The 24,564-nt window shown below is 36.7% G+C and overlaps 1 protein-coding gene across 1 annotated transcript; it reads right to left on the reverse strand.

The window, feature by feature from the left end:
• Positions 1-829: 829 nt before the first annotated feature.
• Positions 830-20,027, reverse strand: LOC126811619 (uncharacterized). Its single transcript, XM_050537403.1, has 4 exons — positions 20,002-20,027; positions 3,979-4,040; positions 2,738-2,875; positions 830-1,158 (listed from the first exon to the last, which is right to left on the reverse strand). The coding sequence occupies exons 1-4, from the start codon at positions 20,025-20,027 to the stop codon at positions 830-832; spliced, it is 555 nt and encodes a 184-aa protein (XP_050393360.1).
• Between the last annotated feature and the right edge of the window lie 4,537 nt (positions 20,028-24,564).

The raw sequence follows: 24,564 nt of genomic DNA on the forward strand, positions 1-24,564 counted from the left end.
ACTTTCTGCACCACTAACAAGGAGGAACCACGCCGGAAAATTCAGAACACCGGGATCGAACACGAGACCTCTAGATCAGCAAACCAACGTTTTACTCACTGGGCCATCATCGTTCCTGTTATAACTATGAGAGAAGTTTAATATATTTATCTACTGATATCTACAAATATTAATTCCTGGTCATGGAATGACCCAATCGTTCTATTATTATTATGTATCAGTGTGCATGGGAGCCACGTTGGCTCAGTGGGTAAGACGTTGACTTGCTAACATGGAGAACCAGTGTTAGAACACTGCGCTAGCCGAGAAAGTTCGTCAATATTTTCCGGCGTGGTTCCCCCTTATCAGTGGACGTGGGTGGGGGTGGCAAGGGACAACTTATATTCGTTCTGATGGGACGAAAAACCGAGGTACACATTGGCGTGCACGTAAAAGATCCTTTGGCTGTTGAAATTTGATATAAGAGTAGCGCCGCTGTGGGGCAAAATTTCCTTCATGACACACTGTATGGTGTATGTCCGTCTTCATTAGCTCCCGCGAAATGTGAATAACTCTTCGTAACAAAAGGGCTCTTCATTAGTTCTATGGAGCGATACGTCTGTCTAAAAGCCCAGTGGTGACGGAACTGATTCCCTAGTTAGGGCGCTTGCCGGCGGTTCACGTGGTAGTGAAGCAACTGGAAAATCTGTCTAGGAGCAACGGTGGCTCGGTGGGTAGGTCTTTGACTCAATATATTTTATTAATCAACAAACTATAAATAGATACAGTAGCATTTCAATGGTATCTTGTGTAATTAGTTCAAAAAACTAAACATAATTACAGTAGTATTTTAATTAGGACAATTCAACCAACTTAAATTACTAGTTAAACAATTTATATCACTATTGTCAGATTTCCCAGAATTTGTCACACTCTTAATATTGTTTTCATCGGATGTTACGTTATTTGCTACTCTTTTGCGCATATTTCTGCTGGAACAGACTTCGCCGTCTTTGATATCCTCCGGTGTTAATTCTATATTTGGTGGTACGAAGTCAGCTGACCACATATCATCGCTCATTGACCAATGAGATGACTGGTTTTCATCTGGCGATTTAACGTGTTTGGTGTTCGGTCGTTTGGTTCTTTCAACTTTAGGAACAAAATTTCCGGAAAACTCTGTCAAAATTAAAACAATATCAATACTTTAGTAAACAATAAAAAAATAGACATTATTCAAGCAATTATAGGTCATTCCAAATGCGTACGATATTATTTTATGCAATACAGCAGTGAATTATAAATTCAATATTTCTGAACACGAGACAAAATGTAAACGTTTCCTATATCTGTGTACGCGGGACATAGACAGTTTAGGGGGGTTGGATGGCTGAATGGTTAGCGTGCGCGCGCTCTATCATTAAGTCAACTGGCGTGGTTTCGAATCCTCGGTTGTATGTGACAAGGAGTAGGGTCGCCTGTCCAACCTCGTGGGTTTTCTCCTGGTCCTCCGGTGTCCTCACACTGCTAAAGACCCCTATGCGCAAGAGAATTATTGAAATAAAATTAAACCATATGTTAGTCCCGAAATGACCTAGTTTGTTTCGAGTGGACGTTAAACCCCATCTCTCTCTCTCATAGACATTTTGAATGTTTCTTTCCCGAGAACAATTATCCGCTTATTAATGCGAGACAAATTTTGTAAATCACCGTATATTGGACCGAAGCTAGTATTTTTTAGAAATTCTCCCGCTCTCTCTTTCCACCATTTTGCATGTCATTATGTGTTAACGTTTTGGGTCTAGAATTGAAGAGGGGTGTTTGAATATATATTCTGTCAGGTTTTGGCAATTATTCATGATTTTGAGGCGGAAGGACACGGATTTGAGTAGTCACGCACAAAAATGACGTCACTGTTTACATTCCTATTGTATGGTCAAACGAAATCAGATGATTGAGACATATTGGTGTATTTTTTTCTCAGAATGTCCATAAATGTTGTAGGCAAAGACATGGCATGTATTTAACTCTGAACGAGGGGGGGGGGGGGTGAGTGGCTTACTGTTAGATACCAATGTAGTTGTCTCCCTTGTACATGTCACTTCAGTATCAGTCAAGAGTAGAGTGTCCCATGCTGCCACAATTTTCCCTACTGAATGTGCACGCTTCAGTGGCTTGTCTCGAAGTGATTTTCGGCTAGTCACGCGATGCGATAACAATCAGCACAAGAGTCTTTGAGTCTATAAATAGCCAACCCACTTGAAAATCTCTCCACATTTATCGACTATTACAGCCGTAAATAAAATCTATTGTTGATGATTCTTAATAGCAGTAATATTTAGCTTATTAGTTATTACAGCAGCTTTAGAAATTAAGTTCGTTTTATATTTTAAATTGCTTTATCATTAACTGTACCATTAGGAGCGGCATCATTCGGTTTAGCACAAATAATATCTCTGAAACACACGGGTTATGCAAGAACATTATACTAGCTGTAGTTTCATTTTACTTTTACAAGGTTCTTAAATCAAATGCTGAGTTGCCTAACATGCGTGTTTCTAAATTCAATTTCTTGTTCCAGCTTTCTGTCATGTTTCGTTAAAATATAGTCTTGATTATCCCGGCCTGTGAATCAGACGGAGAATGGTGCGAGACTAATTTCAAAACAAGGGCACGTAACCGAGAGAGAGTACTCCACGTGTCTGAATGATAGATCTTATTAAAGCACACGTGCGTTTTATATGATATGTGTTCTTACCTCTGTTTACAATAGGAGCTGGCGAACTTCCATGCTTAAATCCGGGTACTCGGCTTTCCCTTTCATCTCCATTATCATCTGACCATATCGAGGTAGCCTCGATCTTTTTCTCACCAGCACGTTGATTTTGGAACCAGACTTGAACGGTTTTTACATCGAGGCTCGTATCTTTACAGATTTTATCCATCGTCTGTCGTGATGGTCGTTTGTATCGTTTGTAAACTTTAAGTAATATTTCTGTCTGCTCGGAGGAGATGAAAACTCGCACTCTTTTAGGCGACGGCTGATCGGACCCACTGTCACTTTCATCTGGAAATTAAAAAGATTCATCCATATCAAAATGTTTTATTCACCCGAGAAAGTGACACAGAAGACAGTTGGCTACAAAAACGTCCCAAACGAATGACAAGTGGTATCAAATTTTCTAGACACAATAATCATACCTTGTCGAGTCGTGTAGTCATTTAGGGACTGTGAGCCAGGGTGACTAAGTGGGTAGGACGTTGGCTCGCTAGTCTGGAGGTCGCGTGTTCGATCGCTGCATTGGCCGAAAAAGTTAATTGGAATTTTCCGACGTGGTTTCCCCTTGTCATTGGTGCAGGACGGACGGAGTGTCTGACAAGGACAGCTGTCTAATCTTCGGGTGAGACGAAAAACCAAGGTCTCGTGTATACATTGGATTCAGTATAAGAGTAGGCCATAGTGCTGCTGTGCGGGGAAAATTTCCCTCATAGTACACTGTATCTAAACCCCATTTCATTCATTTCATTTCATTTAGGGACTAACAGTAATTGATAAATCCTAAATCAGCAATTGTTATTATGTGCGTTTTACAAAGACATATTATAGAGCAAGACAATATTACATTTATATGATAAAACGATATAACAAAGAGCATACACTGTACTTCATAAAATATATAAATAACAAAAATTATTTAGATAAAATTACATTTAATTAGACATTAAAATAGCTTTGGATAATCAACATATTTGTGCTTAGCGTTCCACTTGTCTGTGACGTGCATGTGTGCATGAGATGGTTGTGGCAATAACATGTAGTCAAATTTCAAGACATTTATAAACTTTGATTGTTCATACCTTTATCTTTAGCAAGGTCGTAATCATGACGACATATCAACTTCCCATCATCTCTCAGGTAAAATTCATCACCTGTTTTGAGCTCTACGTCACATCCTACGCACGTGAAGCAAGCTGGGTGATACACGTTCTCGTGTGCACGTCTGACTTGTTCTGATGGGGCGATCGGTAAATTACATCCTATACATCTGGCTCCAAACAATCTAAAAAAAAAAAAAAAAATTTTAATATCAATACGAATGAATTATTGAAATAATATTGAACCATATGTTAGTCCCGAAATGACATCGATTGTGTAGAGTGGCCGTTACCCACACTGATCCGCAGTGAATATTTGCTAGGCCGCGACAATCACTGATAAGGATGACATCGATGCGGCTTAATGAGCCAGTAATATTAACTTTTTCCTGAGACAAATTAAATTCTAAAACATTTTCTGTCGGTATTGGAAAAATAAATAAAGGCGTTTGACGTATTTGTAGGTAAAAATTATTTCCTATTTAGTGTAAATGGGTATTAAAATGACTAAAATGCAGCATTCTCTCCGAAACAGTAACGTCTTATGTAAACAATGCACGCGCCATTCAGCCAATGATTGACGCCGCGTGCTGTGACGGTACGTGTTAAGGCAGTCATCTTTGACAGAGATATATTACTAGACTCGTAATTCTCTGAGAAACAGATTGGCCGTTTTCCTCTCTCTCTCTCCACCTAGTTTGTGTCGAGTGGACTTGGACTTAAACCCCATCTCTCTCTCTCTCTCTCTCTCTCTCTCTCTCTTAAGATCATTTATTATTATAGCAATAAGACTATTATTTATTTTGCCGTTAAATTTTTTAATCTAACGAGTGTTCTGATCCAATTTAATCTCGGTCATCCCCGATTATCTAGAGAGTTGATTTCAGGCTAGGTATTTGAATAAATGTCTGACAATTATATAGTTTCTATAAGATTGGATGTTAAAATAAAGACCTCCATAGGCCGATTTATCTCTTTGAATTTGTGCAATTTATAAACATTGTGTTATTCTGAATTTTTATATGGCTCTATTTCCAAAACTGGTACCCAAGGGCCCTTTAGAATTAAGATAAATCACAAATGTTTATATTAAAAGTGAAATATATATAAACTCTGGCAACTCTGTTAAAAAATCGGATACAGTTATAGAATGACAGTTGTATAATGGGATTTTATAACAACTTAAATGAATAAACACACAATGGTTTGATAAAATTGAAAATACATTGAACTGATGAGTTATTTCAACTAGACCTCATAATGGAGTAAGCTCCGCCTCGACAGACTGTTTACAATTTGAACGTTCAGCAAGTCTTCATATGGCAGTGTATGGAGCTTTTTTTTATAACGAAGTACTTTGTTAGACATGTAAACTGCTTAAAAGAGAAATTAGGTTTTCTATCTTAAACAAAGTAATTAAAAATATTCTTCAAGTTCGAAGCTTTGTAAATTACGTTTCCACTCAAAACTTTCAATGTAATTTGTTTTAATAAATTACCTAAAGAAATCGTCTGGACAGAAAACCTGGGAGCCTCGAACAAAGCAATTACCGGAGAGAACCGAATGACATGCGCCACATCTTAAGCAATCGGCATGCCACAGACGACCTTGAACTCTGAGTATAAACTGATCTAAGATCACTTGACCACATCCCGTGCATGGTGGGGGTCCTGAAATAAAATAATTATCAGTTAATTAATGGGAATTAAATTATTTGAAATAACCAATCAGCTTAAATACATTGGAATATCGTTAAAGTCGAAAATAGATTAGTATGAATGGATAATAATTGACAAAATGAATGAATTTCCTCGCAATAAAAAGTAAAAACGAATATATATACATGTATTTCAATAATACACTTGCGAGTAGGGGTCTTTAGCAGCGGCAGTGGAAGACCCGGAGAAAACTCACGAGGTCAGGCAGATATTCCACACTTATGGTACAAATTGGGTTCGAAACCACGCCACTTGAGTCAATGAGAGACATTATGATCTAATGCACACGATCGATCCCAGCTAATGATAAATACTCTATTTAATATACTGATTAGTACATACCGTTATAATCCATTTGTCCTCCAAGAAATCCAGACTCGCCAGGTAATGAGGAGGATGTGGGCAAGGCGGCAGCACTGGTAACTCTAGGATCTGCGTAGTCCGCTTCATGTATCATGATCATTTTTCTATCGCGACATCGACGTCTGTGTCCGGATTTGTTTTAAATCTTGTTGTTTTGATCACCTTTTGAAAACATGCAAAATTAAATGGCAGCCTTTTAGGAAACCCCGAACAGTGTTGCGATGCTATAACCAAGAGCTGGGAGTCAAAATAAATGGTTCTAAATGCACAATTCACAGCACCAACTAATTCACACGATTCGTGTTATTAATTTAAATCCAGAAAAACACAAGAACTCTGAAGATATTCCTTCAGTAATATAAGCAATGAAAGTTATTTCTGTGTCCGCCTGTAGGTACTAGAATCCACTTCCACACTAGTAAAACGAAACACCTTTTTGAAACAACAAAAACACCTGATAAATATTAAAATTGCTCTCGATAACAAGTCTTGTCGTTTTCTCGTCATGTGAACTATAAGACTAATGGTGTTTAAGACACCGAGAGGTCTATATATCCCGCTCTTGGTTTCTCATAGACTCGTTAATTGGTGACTTCAAGGAGTAAAATCTCAGACGTTCGACCATCATATAAGAGTTTCATTGAGAACCAGACAAGATACTTTACTCAGCCAATTAAATTACTTTAGCCAACATATTGACCAATGAAATCTCTTGTCGTCAGTACGCGCTTAATACTCTTACGTCATGAAATATGTCTGAAATTTCTCATGTGTTAAACCGCGGGATTATCTATTAGCCTTGATTAACCACGTCTCAAGATGTTCTTATTGCTGAACAATGAATTGTTATGATACTTGATGATAGGGGCTTTGTTGTCGAAGAAGAAGTTGTTCGGTGGATTTGGGTCGCAAATTGCAATTAATCTGTCTGATTGCAATTAAGGTCCAAATGAGACGGATCATAAACCCCACTAGAATTTCTTGTCATAAAAATCATTGGCTATAGAAGAATGTGCTAATGTCTTATGAATATTTTATACGATCGTTAATTATTTGTTTTAATGAAACGGAGATTTGGTAAAAACGTACTGTGATCTTGAGACATATTAATTGCTGTTAAGAACAAAATTCTGTCTCAATTTGCGCACTCATTTAAATCTGTCTAAATTTGAGTTCTAATTAAAATGCGCTTGAATTTTGAAATTAGATTATAAATGAAATTAAGAATATAGTGTGATTATAAATGAAATCAATAATATAATTTGATTATAAATGAAATTAAGAAAATATTTTGTTTATTATTGATGTAGTGAATCATAATATGACAGTTGAAACAATATTTTTTTTTGAACACATTGTATTCTAAATGTTTGATACTCAATTCAAACATACAATAAATTCCAAAACTTGAAAGCAGTTTTGCATTAGAACTGATTTTACTTGAAGTAAGCTAAATATTTGATACTCAATTAATATATATATAAACAGTGATTTTACATAAGTATTCCACTTATATTTTTAATTTGTAGACTTAAAAAGAGATACAGGCATTTCAATCACTGATTAATGCTTACTATTTGAAAATTTGAAAAAATGTTTACTATTAATGAAGAGTTGAATAATGTTTATAATGAAAGAAATGTTGTTTAACGGCACGCTCCAACCGGGTTATATTGCGACGAATAGTGTTTATATAATTTGAATAATGAATTTTATTTGGAGATTTGAATAATCTAAAGATTTGAACAATACAGAGATTTCAATAATGTGTATTATTTGCTCACCGACGACACAAACAATACTGAGGTGTTTATGTTTATTGGATATGAATTTTTGGCCAGATCATCAGCAAACCTTTATTTAATGACTAACGGTTAGGCCCCTTTCTTTACCGATTGTGCTTCTTCTATCCATCCCTACAGAGAGAGAGAGAGAAAGAGAGAAATGGGGTTTAACGTCCACTCGACACAAACTAGGTCATTTCGGGGCTAACACGTGGTTCAATTTTATTTCAATAATTCGCTTGCGCGTAGGGGTCTTTAGCAGTGTGGGAGGAAACCGGGGGACCAGGAAAAAAACCACGAGGTTGGACAGGCGACCCTACTCCTTGACTCAATAACAAGCCTCATGGTACAGCGCGCACGTGCTAACCATTCGACCATCCACCCCACTTCCCTACATGCAGTGTATAACTTAAAGAAATAGATTACTGTACAATTGTACATCCTGTGTTGTTACCAAAATCTTAAAAATTAAAATCAAAATTATTGTGTGTCGGAGATGAGCTGGGGGGAAACACATGGTATAAATTTTCATGTCGGATTTGTTTTACCATTTACAAATTCTTTCAAGAAAACGGATATTATCAATTAAAAACATACTCGATTCGAACACAGCACATCATTCACTACAGGCATTTAAATTGCATTCTATATTTTTAATTATATTCGCCCCATGTAAATTTGCCCATTCTGTTCGATTTATTATTGTATTTTCATCAGTTGTCTTTTGTGTATTTTTTCATCACCATCAGTTGTTTTTTGTGTATTTTTTCGTCAGTAATATTCTGCTATTTTTTCATCAGTTGTCTTTTGTGCATGTTTTCATCACTAATATTCTGCTATATTTTTGCTAACTATGGTGTTTTGTCGGCAAATTAGATTTTAAAACAGCACTACAATATCTTATTAACGCCAGATGATTGGTTTAGCTTTTCAGCAAAATAATCCCGAGTTAAATTTCCGGATTGTTCTCCTTCAAGTTCTACATTAGTGATTTTTTATTTTTGTTACAATGTTCCTTTTATTCTTGTTACAATGTTCCTTTTATTCTTGTTACAATGTTCCTTTTATTTTTGTTGCGATGTTCATTTTATTTTTATCAACGCTCCGTTAGTTTTTAACAATGTTTATTTAATTTTTAACAATGCGCCTTTTATTTTTACTAATTCCATTAAAGATACATTATGGGAGATTCGATAACGAGTTGGCAGTTCTCACTATAATAGTTACAAAATAGATAATGTAAAGGGTATTTGCTGAAAATTTCATTCAAATTGATCCACTATGAACCGAGAACTAAGAGGTTGAAATTTCCGGTTAGCCCTGATCATCATTACTAAAGTCAGTACGATAAACAGCATAGTCTCGATTATCCATTTAAACGTTAAATCGTGAAGGGAAGTTATGCAGTAAATCGGCTCATAATCCACTAAAGATCGCAGACTAGCGATGCCATCTAGAGTTGTTTATGGTCTGGATAGGTTAATTAATGTCTAATTAATAATTTAGATAACATTTCAGGCCTAAAGAAAGACCTGCAATAGGCAGATTTAGTTCTTGCATAATTTCAACAATGCCCCGTTAATTTTTAACAATGTCCCTTTTATTTTTTGATAATGTTCATTTTTATGTTTTTAAAATAGTTCATTTTTATGTTTTTAAAATTGTTCATTTTTATGTTTTTAAAATTGTTCATTTTTATGTGTTTAAAATTGTTCATTTTTATGTGTTTAAAATTGTTCATTTTTATGTGTTTAAAATTGTTCATTTCTATGTGTTTAAAATTGTTCATTTTTATGTTTTTAAAATTGTTCATTTTCCCTTTTCTCAAATGGTTCATCGGGATTTTCCGGCGTGGTTTCCCCTTGCCAGTGGTGCAGGACGGAGGGCCTGACAGGGACAACTCTCTAGTCGTTTGGATGGTACGAAAACCCGAGGTCCCGTGTACACATTGGCGTGCACGTAAAAGATCCCTTGGCAGTTGGAATTCGATTGAGGAGTAGGCCGTAGCACCGCTGTCCGGGCAAAATTACCCTCATAGCACACTGTATGGCGTATGCCCGTCTTCAGTAGTCCAGTCGGGGCAGAACAGTAGGACGTTAAACCTCATTTGATGTCATTTAATTTTTTTCCCTTTTCTCAATGGTCAGTTGATTCTTTAATTTTCAAATTATTTATTCAGAAGATATTTCAAATATACGACGTTTGCCTTCTCTTTGTCATTTCATACACCTAGTTAGTGGAAACAGTGGAAATATCGATGAGACGTGATGAAACGATACAGTCAAAACATTAATTTCAAACTTTTACAAAATAGTGCAATGACAATAATGTCATTATACTGAATAGAATTGAGATTTTAATTTTCAAATTTCCTTTATCGTTACACAATTTGTATAAACACACAATTACGGAATTTATCACTATGTAATCTGATCTACATTAGTATTGATTATTTATGGCCAATTATTATACATATAATAAATTATTATACATATAATAAATAAATTATAAAAATACAATATTACAGCTCCTTTTGACAATTACTTAAAGTAATGTTTCGGTAGATATTAACAACTCTGCAGGTTTAGTTGCCTTTTCAATTTTGAATATTTACATCCATTAATTTTGGCTCTCAAATGTTATACAACCATATTACAGTACGTGAGCGGTTACGTAAATGCAAGAATATGTATTTGTTACCCCCCCCCCCCCGTCTCTCTTATGTCAGAGCCACGGTGGCTAAGTGGGTAAGACGCTGGCTCGCTAGCCTGGAGGTCGGGTGTGCGATCCCAGCATTGGCCAATAAAGTTCATCCGGATTTTCCGGCGTGGTTCCCCCTTATCAGTGATACAGGACGGAGAACCTGACAAGGACAGTTTTCTAGTCGTTCGGATGGGACGAAAAACCGAGGTCCAGTGTAAACATTGGCGTGCACGTAAAAGATCCATTGGCAGTTGGAATTCGATATAAGAATAGGCCGTAGCCCCGCTGCCCGGGCAATATTTCCCTCATAGCACACTGTATGACGTATGTCCGTCTTCATTAGCTCAGTTCGGAGCAGAACAGTAGGACGTTAAACTCAATTATCCCAGCATTGGCCAATAAAGTTCATCCGGATTTTCCGGCGTGGTTCCCCCTTATCAGTGATACAGGACGGAGAACCTGACAAGGACAGTTTTCTAGTCGTTCGGATGGGACGAAAAACCGAGGTCCAGTGTAAACATTGGCGTGCACGTAAAAGATCCATTGGCAGTTGGAATTCGATATAAGAATAGGCCGTAGCCCCGCTGCCCGGGCAATATTTCCCTCATAGCACACTGTATGACGTATGTCCGTCTTCATTAGCTCAGTTCGGAGCAGAACAGTAGGACGTTAAACTCAATTTCATTTCATTTTTTCTCTCTCATGTCCTCTGCCTTTTCTCTTGTACTATTTCAAAGTAAAACGGGTACAATACCGACGTTAAAGCACGGTTCAGTGGAACATATTATACTTCACTAATCATATTGTTAATCTGTTTTACCTGAGATTAGTTCCGCATTATTACCTGTATATATCAAAACATAATAGCTAATCCCCGTTCTATTATATATCACTAATCACCTTCCGTCTTAGATCAGTCGGCTTTAACACCAGGTGTGAAGATTGTCTGAAATCGCCTGTCCGATTGCCACTTAGAACGTCTGACGTACACCTCACAAATTGATTACGTCATACAATAAGTCTGGTTTGAAATGAATTGTAAAAAGGTGTTGAAACGTGATTTGACTTTGTTTTTGTTGTATCTATGTGTCTGTAATTGAAAAATCTAAAGGTTTATCAATAAAGTTTTTATTTATTGTTTCGTTGTTTTTTATTTTGTAACTATACGGCTACTACGTAATAAAACAAATTCTAATGACATTCTCTTTTGTATGGTTTCGGGACTAAAATATGGTTCAATTTTATTTCAATAATTCGCTTGCGCGTAGGAGGTCTTTAGCAGTGGGAGGAAACGGAGAAAACCCACGAGGTTGGACAGTCGACCCTACTCCTTGTCACGTACAACCGGGGAATGGAAACCACACCACATGATTCAATGACAGACCTTATGATACTACGAGCACGCACTAACAATTCGGCCATCCAACCCCTGGTGGTTTCGATGAAGTTGGATAATAGAACTGAAATGAAATGGGGTTTAACTTCTTATTTTTCTGCACCGATTGACCTAATGAAGACGGGCTTACGCCATACGATGCGCTATGAAAAATAGCACTTTTGTCAACTTTAGACGAACAAGTCAACAAAAATGGTGAGGGGGGAATTTTAATTTATGGTTTAATTTATGTATTACCATGGATTTATCTAACGCAAAATTGTGCTACGGTCTACCTTTATATCGAATTCCAACTGCCAATGGATCTTTTGCGTACACAAGAATGTGTACACGGGACCTCGGTGTTTCGTCCCATTCGAATGACTATACGTCGTCCCTTGTCAGGCCGTCAGTCCTGCACCACGGCAAGGGGGAAATACGCATGAAAATCCCAATGAACTTTTCTCAGCCATCACCGGAATCGAACACGGGACCTCCATGTTAGCGAGCCAACGTGTTACTCACTGAGCCACCGTGACATCCTCTCTTCTCAATGTGATTAAAATACAGATCTATATTTCGTTTCGTTTTTTTATACTTTCGATGGCCTACACTACATGAAGATCTGACAAGTTATAGCGATAGGTCACGTCGGGGGTCAGAAGACCGACTTATGGCCCTATGATGTCAGACATTTGGTTAACCAATCAGCATTGATGTTACTAGTGGATTACCCACAGTTCCGTGCAAAACACGCCTAAAGCTCGCCGTGACAGACCGTTTCATTGGCTTATCCCTGACACCATTCAGAACACGAGTTAAATAATAACTCTTCCAGATCCAAGTGTAGTAAAGCCAAGTAAAACGAAATTTTGAACTATAAAAACGAAACGAAATAGGATCTGTGTTTTAACCAGATTGCCTCTCTTCTGGTCATTTGCGCTGACTTGTTAGTCTAGAAAGGCAGGATCTAATATGTATTCATAATGTAGAGAGGGAAGGATAGCAGAATTAAGAGGCTGGTTACAGTGAACTGCAGGGTGAATAGTTACATGTTTACTAATACTGTATGTACCTTCCAATTTGTGGATTTCAAAATGTCTTCGAGAAAAGTCATGCTGACTTTGGAAAAGAACATTGGTAGGTAATGAGCAGTCTATGGTTGAGAACATTCTGCTACGACTACATGGGAAAAGGCCAAGAATCCGCCACTCGGTGTTTGAAGGCAGACCACCATTAAATTTCCGTTAAATTGCCCGTACAGCACTGTCCACAAGCTAATTATTGAAATAAAATTGAATCATATGTTAGTCCCGACAAGACATAGTTTGTGTAAGTGGCCGTTAAACCCTGATTCAAGTCAATGGGGAAAATGAATGGTGGTCTGCTTCCGTTTATACAATTGAATTGTCTCCCTTGTAACACAATCCACATTCCACTTTTTGGGATAACATGGGTTTCCCCACAGCAAAATGAAGCAAAGGGAGAAATCTTAGATTTATTTTAATAAAACTACTTAATTATATGTGAAGCCCCTGGCATCGATCTCATCATTTGTCCAAGAAATGTATAAGGGATTGGCGACCATGTCGGGGGTGGGGGGTGGGGGGATGAATGGTCAGCGTGTGCTCGCTGTATCATAAAGTCTGTCATTGAGTCAACTGGCGTGGTTTCGATTCCCCGGTTGTAGGTGACAAGGAGCAGGGTCGCCTGTCCAACTTCGTGGGTTTTCTCCGGGTCCTCCGGTTTCCTCCCACTGCTAAAGACCCCTACGCGCAAGCGAAATATTATAATAAAATTAAACCATATGTTAGTCCCGAAATGACCTAGTTTGTGTCGAGTGGACGTTAAACCCCATTTCTCTCTCTCTGGCGACCATGTCTTTCAACTTGCCATAGTTGTGTGTATTACAGTATTCGTTAAAGGTAAACAATAGCTACGTAATCCTTTTAATTTGTATATTTAAGACCAACATTATCAACATATATACTATAATATATGAAATGTAAGATTTGCTTCATTATGTATTATGACAGGGAGGCAGTCTGAATTTTGCGACTTATTTGAAGTGAATATTTAACACATACCAGAGGACGTTGATTAAAGCAAAAATCCATCATAACACTTTTGCATTTAAAAATTTATTTAGTGGAGGTTGTTTTTGTTTTTCATAAGTGATGTAGTAGGGTGTCCCTATGAGAGAGAGAGAGAGAGACAGAGAGAGAGATGGGGTTCAACGTCCACGCGACACAAAATAGGTCATTTCGGGAATAACATATAGTTCAATTTTATTTACATAATTCGCTTGCGCGTAGGGGTCTTTCTTTAGCAGTGGGAGGAAACCGGAGGACCCGTAGAAAACCCACGAGGTTGGACAGGCGACCCTACTCCTTGCCACGTACAACCGAGGATTCGAAACCACGCCAGTCGACTCAATGACAGACTTTATGATATATGAATATTTATACCAATTCCTGTTGCTTACAAATATAACTATATACACCCATTCCTATTGTTAACAAATATAAATATTTGCACCCATCCCGTTGATTACAAATAAAAATATTCACACCCATTCCCGTTACTTATAGTTATAAATGAGTGAAGTAGTTATGAAGTGACAGAATGTTACCAAACGCTTGCGGAAGTCTGTAGAAACCGGTTACCTCCCCTGTATCTAAATAGTCCATGTCTTGCTGCGAATCTATTCCATTTCTTTCCTTTTGATTTTCATATTCACTTGCAGAATTTACCTAGTGGTCTGTTTTCTTCATATTCAAAATGTCTGTTAACCGGAGCTCGTATCTATCGCCCATGGGATTAAATCCGCAGTAACGAAAGGGGTTGGCTGTGACTTGATTCAACAAACCTAATTGCATGTACATTCCTGGTATGACATTGACACGCCAAGATCTAAAATTTAATAGACAACAAAACAAACCGTATTATAATTTGAAGCTATCAGACTGGAAATAAACAACATTTCAACAACCAAAGTAACGGCTTTTTTAAGCGATGTTGTTGTTAACTGAAGTCGTTGTTACGTGGTGGCGTTATTAGGTGATGTCAAGTTCAAGTTCTTTATTCCTTTAAGTCAACAACTCACCGGGTATAACATACTGTACAACAGCAAAAAATACAACATGCACAAACACAATATCAAACGCATAATGAACTGGATTACACATTTAAATATAAGGTAGAATTATAGTAGAGCAAACGTTTTCTATGTACATTGCTAGTTTGTGTCAATGTCATGACTACGTGATGTGTTTATTGTTAATTCTAATATGTAAGTATGGTTTAATGGCAGAGAGCGAGGCATTAAGTAGGCCCGAGTGTTTTTAGAATATATTACGCAATGCCTTGAAGGACAATATTGGTGCCAGTCATTATCACATACTTGGAATAAGACCCAACTTCATGTTCATAAGGAAATCTTTAAATCTAAGAAGAATGAACTCAACTATAAAATAAAAGAGTGCAAGAAATCATATTTTGAAAACAGTCAAAATAAGCAACGTAAATTATTTAAAATATCAAAATCTCTTCTTGATCATGCACAGGGTCAAACAATTCTACCAGAATCAATTTGAACTAGCATGTAAATTTTCAAACTATTATTCAGAGAAAATTCAAAGAATCTGCTCAGAATTAAAACCAACGCTATTAGCAGACGATGAAAATCACAATTGTGATTCTCAAATCCCTCAGACTTTGTGTAGGTTTCAGACTGTCAATGAGAATGATATTAAAAAAAATAGTGAAAGAATCTTCTAAAACCACATGTTCCTTGGACCCAATTCTACCCAAATTCATAGTGGATAATCTTGATGTGTTTTCTCCGGTTATTACCGATATCATCAATTCTGCTATAAGTGAAAATTGTGTCCCTGATATATTTTAGCATGCCATTGATTTTCCTTTAATCAACCAGCGGCTGCCAGGCAGGATACGCCCACATTTTCGAGAGATGGATAGAGAACAAGCTAACAAGAAAGTGATTTTTCCTACAATCAAGGGCCATAATTCAGGAAATTACAATTCGATATGCGCATATATCGAAAGGAACTGAGATCTTTGTGTTATAAACTTACATTGCAAGTTTCAACAAAATCGGATAAAAATTGTGACCTCTATAGGGTCCACAACCTTGATATACCATATTTTTACGCTATTTGAGAACGAACGGCGGCCATTTTGTCTGTCAATTTTGGGGCGATTTTCACAAAATTTAAACTCAACTGTCCTTAGGGTGGAACGTTAATATAATAATACGGTTTTTTAAATCGGATAAAAATTATGACCTCTAATGGGTCCACAAGCTAAAAACATGATTTTTCGTACAATCAGGGGCCATAATTCAGGAAGTTACGGTCCGATATGGGCAAATATACGGTCCGATAAAAATTGTGACCTCTATAGGGTCCACAACCTTGATATACCATATTTTTACGCTATTTGAGAATGAACGGCGGCCATTTTGTCTGTCAATTTTGGGCCGATTTTAACGAAATTCGAACTCAGTCATCCTTAGGGTGTAACGTTGATATAATAGAACGGTTTTTTAAATCGGATAAAAATTATGACTTCTATAGGGTCCACAAGCTAAAAACGTGATTTTTCGTACAATCAGGGGCCATAATTCAGGAAGTTACGGTCCGATATGCACGAATATCGAAAGGAACCGAGATCTTTAGGTTATAAACTTACATTTCAAGTTTCAACAAAATCGGATAAAAATTGTGACCTCTATAGGGTCCACAACCTTGATATACCATTTTCTTACGCTATTTGAGAACGAACGGCGGCCATTTTGTCTGTCAATTTTGGGCCGATTTTCACGAAATTCGAATTGAGTCGTCCCTAGGGTGTAACGGTGATATAATAATAATGATTTCTCGTACAATCAGGGGTCATAATTCAGGAAGATACGGTCCGATATGCACGAATATCGAAAGGAACCGAGATCTTTGGGTTATAAACTTACATTTCAAGTTTCAACAAAATCGGATAAAAATTGTGACCCCTATAGGGTCCACAACCTTGATATACCATATTCTTACGCTATTTGGGAACAAATGGCGGCCATTTTGTCTGTCAATTTTGGGCCGATTTTAACGAAATTCGAACTCAGTCATCCTTAGGGTGTAACGTTGATATAATAGAACGGTTTTTTAAATCGGATAAAAATTATGACTTCTATAGGGTCCACAAGCTAAAAACGTGATTTTTCGTACAATCAGGGGCCATAATTCAGGAAGTTACGGTCCGATATGCACGAATATCGAAAGGAACCGAGATCTTTGGGTTATAAACTTACATTTCAAGTTTCAACAAAATCGGATAAAAATTGTGACCCCAATAGGGTCCACAACCTTGATATACCATATTCTTACGCTATTTGGGAACGAACGGCGGCCATTTTGTCTGTCAATTTTGGGCCGATTTTCACGAAATTCGAACTCGGTCATCCTTAGGGTGTAACGGTGATATAATAGAACGATATTTTAAATCGGATAAAAATTATGACTTCTATAGGGTCCACAAGCTAAAAACGTGATTTTTCGTACAATCAGGGGCCATAATTCAGGAAGTTACGGTCCGATATGCGCAAATATCGAAAGGAACTGAGATCTTTGGGTTATAAACTTACATTTCAAGTTTCAACAAAATCGGATAAAAATTGTGACCTCTATAGGGTCCACAAGCTAAAAACGTGATTTTTCGTACAAACAGGGGCCATAATCCATGATGTTTCGATCCGATACATGCCAATATCGAAAGCAGCCGAGATCTTTTGGGGATAAACCTATATTTCAAGTTTCGTCGAAATCGGATAAGAATTGTGACCTGTAGAGAGTCCACAAACAATTGTGGACGGACGGACGTCCGGACGGACAGGGGCGACGGCATAATACGTCCACATGAAAATGTGGGCGTATAAAAAGCCCAGCCCTGACATAAATCTTGAAAGAAACTACAGACCAGTGTCTAATTTAAGTTTTATATCGAAGCTTTTAGAACGTTGTATTTCAAAACAGTTAGTGTCTCATATAAGTGATCATGATTTATTAGAAAAGTTCCAAAGCGCCTACCGAAAATACCATAGCACTGAAACAGCTCTCATACGTGTAGACAATGACATCAGCTTATCTGTAGATAAGAGTGAATGTGTTCTACTTGTACGACTGGACTTATCGGCAGCTTTCGACACTGTTGACCATCTAATACTCTTAAATCGACTACAGAATGTCTTTGGAATCAAAGAAAATGCTCTTGAACTTATTACTTCGTATCTAACAAACCGAGATCAAACAGTAAAGTTATAGTTGGTGATCACATTCTTTCTTGTGGCGTTCCGCAAGGATCAGTTCTGGGACCTTTACTGTTTAGGATTTATACTTCACCCGTTGGAGACATAGTACGTAAGCATGGGCTGTGTTTTCAACTATACACTGACGATACTCAGATTTATCTATCATTCAAACCCTCTGTTGACAATCATCTCATTTTTTCAAAGTCAAAACTCGAACAGTGCATAGTTGACATTAAAAATTGGATGACTTCAAACTTTCTTAAATTAAACGATGACAAAACCGAATATCTACAAATTGGTTTTAAAAATGTGCTTAGTAAAGTTGACTCTGATCCTTCAATTCGTGTGTGTAAAACTGTTATATCCCCATCACTAACTGCAAGAAACATAGGAGCCATCTTTGACTCACATTTTACAATGGAAAATCATGTTAATAATATTTGTAAGAATGGCTATTATAAGCTGCGCAATATCAGTAGAATACGTAAATATTTATCTGTTGATGCTACTAGAACTTTAATTCAATCTCTTGTTATTTCACGTCTTGATTGTTTGAACTCATTGTTAACTGGTCTACCGGTTAAGCTACTTTCAAAACTACAAAAACTGCAAAATTCCGCAGCACGTCTGGTTACTGGTGTGGGTTATCTTGAGCACTTAACTCCAATACTTTACACCCTTCATTAGCTTCCTGTATCATTCAGAATTGATTTTAAAATATTGTTAATCACATAAAAATGTATCAATGGTTTCGCACCTCCATACTTATCTGAAGTGATACAAATCCGCACTTCGGTGAGAAACACAAGGTCTTCTAGTGACGATTTACTATTAATTAGTACAACCTCGAGCCAGACTAGCATCCTATGGCGAGAGGGCCTTTTCATTTTATGCACCGTTACTTTGGAATAAATTACCTTATTTTATTCGGAAATCACCTTCCATCATTACATTAAAATCGCACTTGAAAACTCATTTATTCAAACACGCTTTTTACTGATTTTACACATTTGACTGTTTTATGGGTTGTCTCTCTTTTTTTACTTTTTTTAGGAACTTCTTTTTTATTATAAATTGTATTTTTAGGAACTTCTTTTTTTATTATAAATTGTATTTTACTTTGTTATTGTTAAGCGCATCTGAACACTTCGGTGAAAGATGCGCTATATAAATGTATTAAATAATAAATAATAGTATAAATAATGTACGATTGGCAAATTGCCCGTACGATTATTTGAAATAATGGCACGCCAACATCAAAGGGTGACGTCACATCTGTATTTTAATAATATATAATTAGTTAGTAATTTATAATAGGCATAGAAGAGCTATATTATCCCTTTAATATTTAGTTTAATAACCTGACATACAGCATTTATTTTATGTACATCGCTTAGAGTTATCTTTCTTCTGTATGGAAAAGGTATATGACCGATTATTATTAAAGAAGTTTGTTTTGATAGTATAATTAAGTATATATATTTGTGTTCTTTTTGTCTTCTTTCATGTAATCTGTATGCACCAAGATCTATTTTTGTAAAGCTGAATGTCGTAATAGTAGTTATTAAAGGATACCTCAAGTCAAGACCACATGATGTATGTATATTTTGCATGTCATTGTAAGTGGTAAACATAAAGTTTATTTATATTTTCAGAAATCAGACAGTTCAAGAATTATTGAAGGCTATTGTTCTTCGTCATCAAATACTGTACACTGATATTTATGTCCAAGAACTAATAAATGTGTTTTGTAGTAATGGTGAAGACGTGTTGTATTTGTGACAATTCCCAATATGAGTCAAAATGTATGTCGTGGGTGTGTTTGTATTTAGACTTAATCCCTTGTACACAGTCACATAATCATCTTGCTGTTACATGTATTACGTGACGCCGTTGTTACGTGTTGTCATTATTGCACATTGTCTGTATTATACAATGGAGCCACACTGGCTCAGTGAATAAGACGAAATGTTTCGGTGTGGTTTGTTTCCCCCTTGTCAGTGATGCAGGACGGAGGACCTGACAAGGACAGTTGTCTAGTCGTTCGGATGGAACGAAAAACCGAGGTCCCGTGTACACATTAGCGTTCACGTAAAATATCTCTTGGGAGCTGAAATTTGTTATAAGAGTAGGCCTTAGCGCCGCTGTCCGGACAAAATTTCCCTCATAGCACACTGTATGACGTATGTCCGTCTTCATTAGCCCAGTCGGAGCAGAACAGTAGGACGTTATACCCCATTTTGTTTCATTTTTCATTTATTACACAATGACTTTATTATGCAATGCCTATAACAAAATCTGCAGGCGTAGGCCGTGGACTGGGCAAGATTATATGGCTTAGATCTTTACTCTCGTTAAAACGTCTTTTGCTGCCCTTCCATTTTTTTAAATTGATAGATAAAGCAGAACTGACGTTAACCAACATAATATTTATAAAATTATCTGAATTAGAATTATATATTTTCTCGCCACAATACAAAGTTGCTACGCGGTCAAATAACTGACTAATAAAGATCGTTGGATCGTGGCATGTGACTATAGTCACGTGGTCATTGTTGGTAAACAGTGCCGTGATCGAGCCAACTAAAAATATTTTGTTTTACGACTGGTTATTGCAAATAGAACCATTACGGTATTATCTTTGCCAATCTGATTAAAACACAGAAGAGTTGTTATATAACCTGCGTTCTGGGTGGCGTGAGGGATTAGCCAATGAAACCATCTGTTACGTCGACTTCTTTGCGCTCAAGAAATGGGCAATTATTATAATTGTTGTATATTCATGTTGTTCAATCAGGATGCCTATGATCAATATTTACCAATATCATCATCTGATAAATCATCAGCATCAATTTCTGTTGTCGTAAGCATAGTATTATTGCAGTCCCTATATCCATAATGATCGGTGCATGAGATATTTTCAAATCTACATGACCATCTTTTAGAGTCACAGTTTGTTTGGTAATTACAATGTACATATTTTAAAATGTACTCTGGCGCTGGATCAAGACCATCCATTTTATTTAAATGTCATGATCAGCTATATGCCACCCATGCTCTGGCGGGAGTGGGGGAGAAATAACATCTCATAGAAAGCCTATGCATTGCAGTCTGATAGTTAATCTTTTCATATGTAAAATCAAGGCAAAAATGACCATTGAGTTCTATCTAAAAAAAATGTGATGTGAAGATTACGAGATTTAGCTATTACGTGACGTGTTTACGCGATGAAGCTATTATGTAATGTAGGCATTACGTGATGTCATTATTACCCTATGTCTTTATTACCCGATGTAATTTACGCTTTGTTGTGATTACGAGATGTCTCTATTACTTGAAGTCGTGATTATGTGATATATTTATAATGTGATGTCGCTATTTCACGACGCATTATTACCAGATGTCGCTATTTCTTGATGTGGCTATCATCCGATGTGTGTGGGGTTTTTTTTATTGAAATTACAATTTTAATTGAATAAATGCTATGAAATTTCAATAAAATATTCTACTCTCTAATTATTATTATTTTTTTATTTTTTTTAATTATTTTTTTTGTGTGTGTGTGTTATTTATCTAAAAATTGAGAAAATAAGCTAATCAACTGACCTAATATTACGTCTATCCATACACAGAATTTTCGGAATAAAAACTCCAATCGAATTTATAGTAAGACACGATATTCTGAATATCTTGGAGACAATCAAAATTTGAAACTCTGATTTTTTATTTCCATTTCTATTTTTTAGGTTTTTTTTACAGATCTGTGATACAGACCACGTACTTATTTTAATGAGCACGTGTGTTTAATATTTATTTGGATTATATTCTGACTAAAACCATGTCCTTGACTTAAAGTCTCGATTGTTTCATTGTTATATTTTAACAATTGATTAATTACTCCCCAGATGCAAGATGGCTGCGAGTTATCAAACATTATTAAAATAAATCTATTAGGTATTCGATCATCTAACTGAGAAGATCCCATATTAGAAAGCCGTAAAATCCCGAAACAATGAACTAGCTCACCATGTGGTCTTTATCTTATCACAAATGTCTGGTAGCAAGTTGTCGTAGCCTTGTGGTTAGTTAATGCTACGACAATAACCACCATTTTTATAAACTGTGTTTGAACAAGTGAATTTATAATCACCGTGTTATCTTGTTTTCCGAACCAAGTATTCCGAGAAAAGATGATTAATTTCACGATCTTTTCGTATTCCTCTACCCGGGATTTTATAAGAGATAATTACTCGCAAATTTCATGTTTCTGGCCAAACTATACAATATGTTCTGCTGGAGTAGATTTCAACTAGAAACTTATCATCGTCGCTAGCCGGTACTATAACAGTCTTGTTCATCACGCCCGTACAATTCACCACCTTCCAAACCAGGGGGGTTGGGATGGCCTAGTGGTCTAGAGTACCGCACTTCGACCTCTAGCTGGCCGGTCACCTCTGGCTTGCGGTTGTGGTTGTCCGCTAAGATTATAAAAAAAAATAAAAATAAGACTTGTCTTCGATATCACCTTCGGTGGAAGCGGACGTTAAACACCAAGAACAACAACAACGATAGCATTTTTATAAATATGTGTTTGAACAAGTGGATTTGAACAAGAAACTTATAATATTCGCTAGCTGGTTCCATAATAGTCTTATTACACCCACTCAACGCTTTCATGGTAGCATACGAAATTGACGCTGTCTGTATACAGACACGAAGTATACTTAAAAAAATGCTTCCATTTAATGAAACTGAAAATGATTATTTAGTCTTTGTGTGTATGAAAAACCACATTAGAACCACATTACAAAATAGTATACTGATATTTGACTATGGCGACCATTCAAGATATAGATCTATTCTCAAAGTACATATAAGTATTCTAAATTCAATACGGGGAACGAAGTTTCAAAAATATTAATTGATATCAATTAATAAGTTGTTTTCTCGAAAATAACACCTAAAAAAATGTATTAATCCCTGAATTTTTGACACGTTCCGCACATATCGCATCAATTCATCTGTAACTGATCTCTCAAATAAATTTACAAGGTTTTCAATGCAAAAACAATCACGGATAATCAACGGTTTGTTATATGATTGAAACTAGCAAATACTGTAGAATCTCGACTGATTTCAGTACATTACGTAAGTTATTTGAAAGCGGGGGGGGGGGGGGGGTGGATGGCCGAATGGTTAGCACGCGCGCTGTATCATACGGCCTGTCATTGAGTCAACTGGCGGGGTTTCGATTCCTCGGTTGTACGTGACAAGGAGTAGGGTCGCCTGTCCAAATACGTGGGTTTTCTCCGGGTCCTCTGGTTTCCTCCCACTGCCAAAGACCCCTAAGCGTAAGCGAATTCTTGAAATAAGATTGAACCATGTGTTAGTCCCGAAATGACCTAGTTTGTGTCGAGTGGACGTTAAACCCCATTTCTCTCTCTCTCTTCCCCTCTCTCTCTCTATTTTAATGCAGCTTGCTACCGACACCCGACGCTCACAAATCACACCAATTCCCGAACTCGTTATACCAATCTTTACCCTGGACAACCAAGACTATTAATTAAATGTTTCTATGTTCTATGTATTATATCGGTCTACGATCAAGTGTGTTGATGTGGTCAAGATGTAGAACGTTAAAAGATATTGTCACTCTTATTATATATTATATTATAATATATTTGCAATAACAAGTTTCCGACTTCGCAACAACTCTCATACCTACGTTAATTTGTATAATGTCACCTCAGAAGTTATTTTCCGCAAGTCACTTTTGCAAGATGAACATGTCTAAGTCTGTAACTCGTACGAGAATATTCGAACGGCGTTAAACTCCATTTCATTTCATTTCATTTCCGAAACAAAGACACCAGTCAAATATGATTGTGCGATCTCAAATAATGATTGTATGATCTCAAATACGACATGATTTAAACACATAATTAATATTTGGGATGCGAAGATGAAAATTATGTTGTAGGCCTACTACATACAATAACTCGCCTATAATATTAATCCGATTACGTACCCCGCGGCGCTCTCAGGTGTTGTCACCCCTAGATATCCACTCTCCGGCAAAGGAAAAATCGAATAGCCTAAGCCGCAGATCAAAAAGAAAATGGTGGCTGTTAATCCCGTTGAATTGAAGAGTAGAAGACAGTAGAACAACAAAACGTTGATGTTCTTGTCAGTTAATCCTCTTCTGCACGAAATCTTCAACATGGTAGTATTAGTCTAATGTAAAAATTTAATAGCCGAATATCCTCATCTTTCTTTATTCTTGTGTATCTTCCTGCTGATTCCACTGAAGGATATTAATACTTGGAAAATAAATAGCTTTTTATCAAAGGCGAGGGATTTAAGTCGTAGATGTTTGTATTAAATGGCACGTTGAAGCCATTATGAAACATATCACGATGTACACGCACAAAAATAAAACCAACTGAT

This window comes from Patella vulgata, chromosome 1 (genome assembly GCF_932274485.2).
Source record: "Patella vulgata chromosome 1, xgPatVulg1.2, whole genome shotgun sequence".
Taxonomy (NCBI): Eukaryota; Metazoa; Mollusca; class Gastropoda; family Patellidae; genus Patella; species Patella vulgata.

Bases quoted from the DNA above. Each gene is read 5' to 3' on its own strand.
- LOC126811619 (XM_050537403.1), bottom strand. From the start codon at position 20,027: ATGACAACACGTAACAACGGCGTCAC. The intron at 2,876-3,978 runs GTGCACACGAGA...AAACCGTTCAAG, and splicing joins CCCATCAGAACAAGTCAGAC to TCTGGTTCCAAAATCAACGT. The intron at 1,159-2,737 runs GTAAGAACACAT...TAATTTTGACAG, and splicing joins AGCTCCTATTGTAAACAGAG to AGTTTTCCGGAAATTTTGTT.